At 40.4% G+C, this 2,204-nt stretch overlaps 1 protein-coding gene across 1 annotated transcript; it reads right to left on the bottom strand.

Annotated features, from left to right (window-relative positions):
* Positions 1 to 829: 829 nt before the first annotated feature.
* On the bottom strand, positions 830 to 1,750 carry ZFP42 (ZFP42 zinc finger protein). The gene has a single exon (XM_046648824.1). The coding sequence runs from the start codon at positions 1,748 to 1,750 to the stop codon at positions 830 to 832; it is 921 nt and encodes a 306-aa protein (XP_046504780.1).
* Positions 1,751 to 2,204: the final 454 nt, after the last annotated feature.

Below are 2,204 nucleotides of genomic sequence, written 5' to 3' on the forward strand. Positions count from 1 at the left end.
CTAGATAACTGATAGAACATTCTTGCAAAATACCCCCAAAACGGCTGTCACAATTTACACGGTAACCAACCATAGAGAAGGGTAACTTCTCCCCGACACTGCACCGTTACTGAACTATCAATCTTTGCAATGTTTTGCAAATTTTGAAGACAAACAAATAGTATCTCTTTTTCATGCCTATTTCTTTGACTTTTTTAATCCAAATTTAGCACATTTCTGGGGTTTTATTTCCTTTTATTTTAAAATATCTAAAATGGATTCAAATGGATTGATCGACACTGTCAAACAACCACTCACATCTAGCTGTGTGATTGCAGCATAGTTTGATACAACGACCAAAAAAGAAATGATTAAAAATTATACTTAACTTTTAAAAATGTTTAAGTACTCATCAACTTATTGACAATCTACTGCAAAATTTTCATTCTCTAGGATTATCACATGTAGCATGAAGTATATTCTTAAAAGGCAAAAAAGCTAAATGATTGGAAACTACAAACTTAACACTCAATTAATTTTATAATTATAGTATGTGAAATTAAGTCCCATATCCAATAGCCCAATTTGCAATGTATTAAGGCTTACACTTTTGAAGTAAGTTCGTACTGACCTTCCTATTGGAAGCACAATAAAATTCAATACACGGTGTTCTAAAATGGCATCACAAACTATAGGAGCATCTTAGCAATATTAAAAAATATGCCTTTAAGGTTGCAATATTGATTTAAAAATTCTTTCCTGAAGCAATAATCAATGGGGCATATTTGTTCCCAATCACTCTTTTGTTAATATAATTATCCTGTTAAAAGATTATTCTCCATCTTCTCTTTCATTGATTCCCTTTTGTCTTTGCATGAGTTAAGATGTGAACTTTCATGTTGTTTGACTGAATAAACCTCTTGTGACAGCCTTCGAAGGGACACACAAAACGTTTCTCCCCGGTGTGGATGCGTACATGTGTACGCAAGTTGAAGTCCAGGGAAAAGCGTTTTCCACACCCTTCGAAAGTGCACTGAAATGGCTTCTCTCCAGTATGAACCAGGAAATGCCTTTTTAGTTTTGTGCTCTCATTGAACGCTTTCCCACATTCTGCACATATGTGATCTCGGGGCCCATGAACGAGGAGATGCTTTCTCAGGGAAGCCTTATTCATCAACTTTTTTGTGCATCCGCTCTGAGGACAAACAATTTTTTCTGGAGCATCACATTCTTGATTTTTTCCTGGCTTCTTTCTAGCAGATTCTGAGAGCTGTTGGGGATCTGGTAAGTCAACGCTGGATATTCCTCCAGGAGGAAGCCTCTTGCCTGTCATGTACTCAGGATACCCAAGAAGTGAATTCTCGCCAACAGTCTCTTGGGGAAGGTCTTGTTTTGCCCCTGTTTTCACGTATTCCAGAGAACATTCGAGAAGAGAGCTGGCGGTAAGAAGCTGTTGAGAAAGGTCTTGTTCTGATCCTTCTGTCAGGCAGTCAAAGGACTTAAGAAGTAAGTCTTCTTCCAGGATGGGTTCAGAAAACTCACCTCTTATTATGCATTCTATGTAACAGTCGCAGAAGGAATCCTCTCCAACAAGCTGATGGCAAGTCTCACAGTACACATCTTCACCACCTAAGGCCCACGTCATGTCGAGAGATTCCTGCCGGGCTGGGCTGGCCTGGGCTCGCTGTGGCTTATCCCCAGCGACGACGGCTCTTCTACCCAGGCCTTTCCCTTCTTGTGTCTTTGCCCTTTTCTTCAGTTGCTGGTCCATGTCGACCTGCCTGCTTCCTCCTTGAAGGTTTGAACCAGGATATATGAACCACTTCCAAGAAGGGTGATCTGGGTAAATTTTCTTCAGCAAGCGCCTGCTTGGAGATAATAACCGTTAGGTAAAATATATTTCAATGTTAGAGCCACTGTCAGAAAATGACCTCAAAAAATGGCCTAGAACTCATTTTTCAACAACAGAATGACTAAATTTGCATCTTCTTTGGCAAACTCCTCAAGATAAGAGAATGGGCTGTGACCTAAGCCATGGGTCATAACCAGCTCTTACCTGGGTATCCCCCTGAGTTATCTGACCTCTCGAATTAATGTCCTAGCTTGTACTGGGCACTCACTATGCACTAGCCCAACTCTAGGCTACTCATGGCTTGAGATACATCAGCAAGCAGACAAGCAAAAAAGTCCTATGCCTCATGGAGGATACATTCTCAGGAGCATAC

The sequence above is a fragment of the Equus quagga genome, chromosome 22 (assembly GCF_021613505.1).
Source record: "Equus quagga isolate Etosha38 chromosome 22, UCLA_HA_Equagga_1.0, whole genome shotgun sequence".
NCBI lineage: Eukaryota > Metazoa > Chordata > Mammalia > Perissodactyla > Equidae > Equus > Equus quagga.

Coding starts and splice junctions, on each gene's coding strand:
- ZFP42 (XM_046648824.1), bottom strand. CDS start 1,750: ATGGACCAGCAACTGAAGAAAAGGGCAAAGACACAAGAAGGGAAAGGC.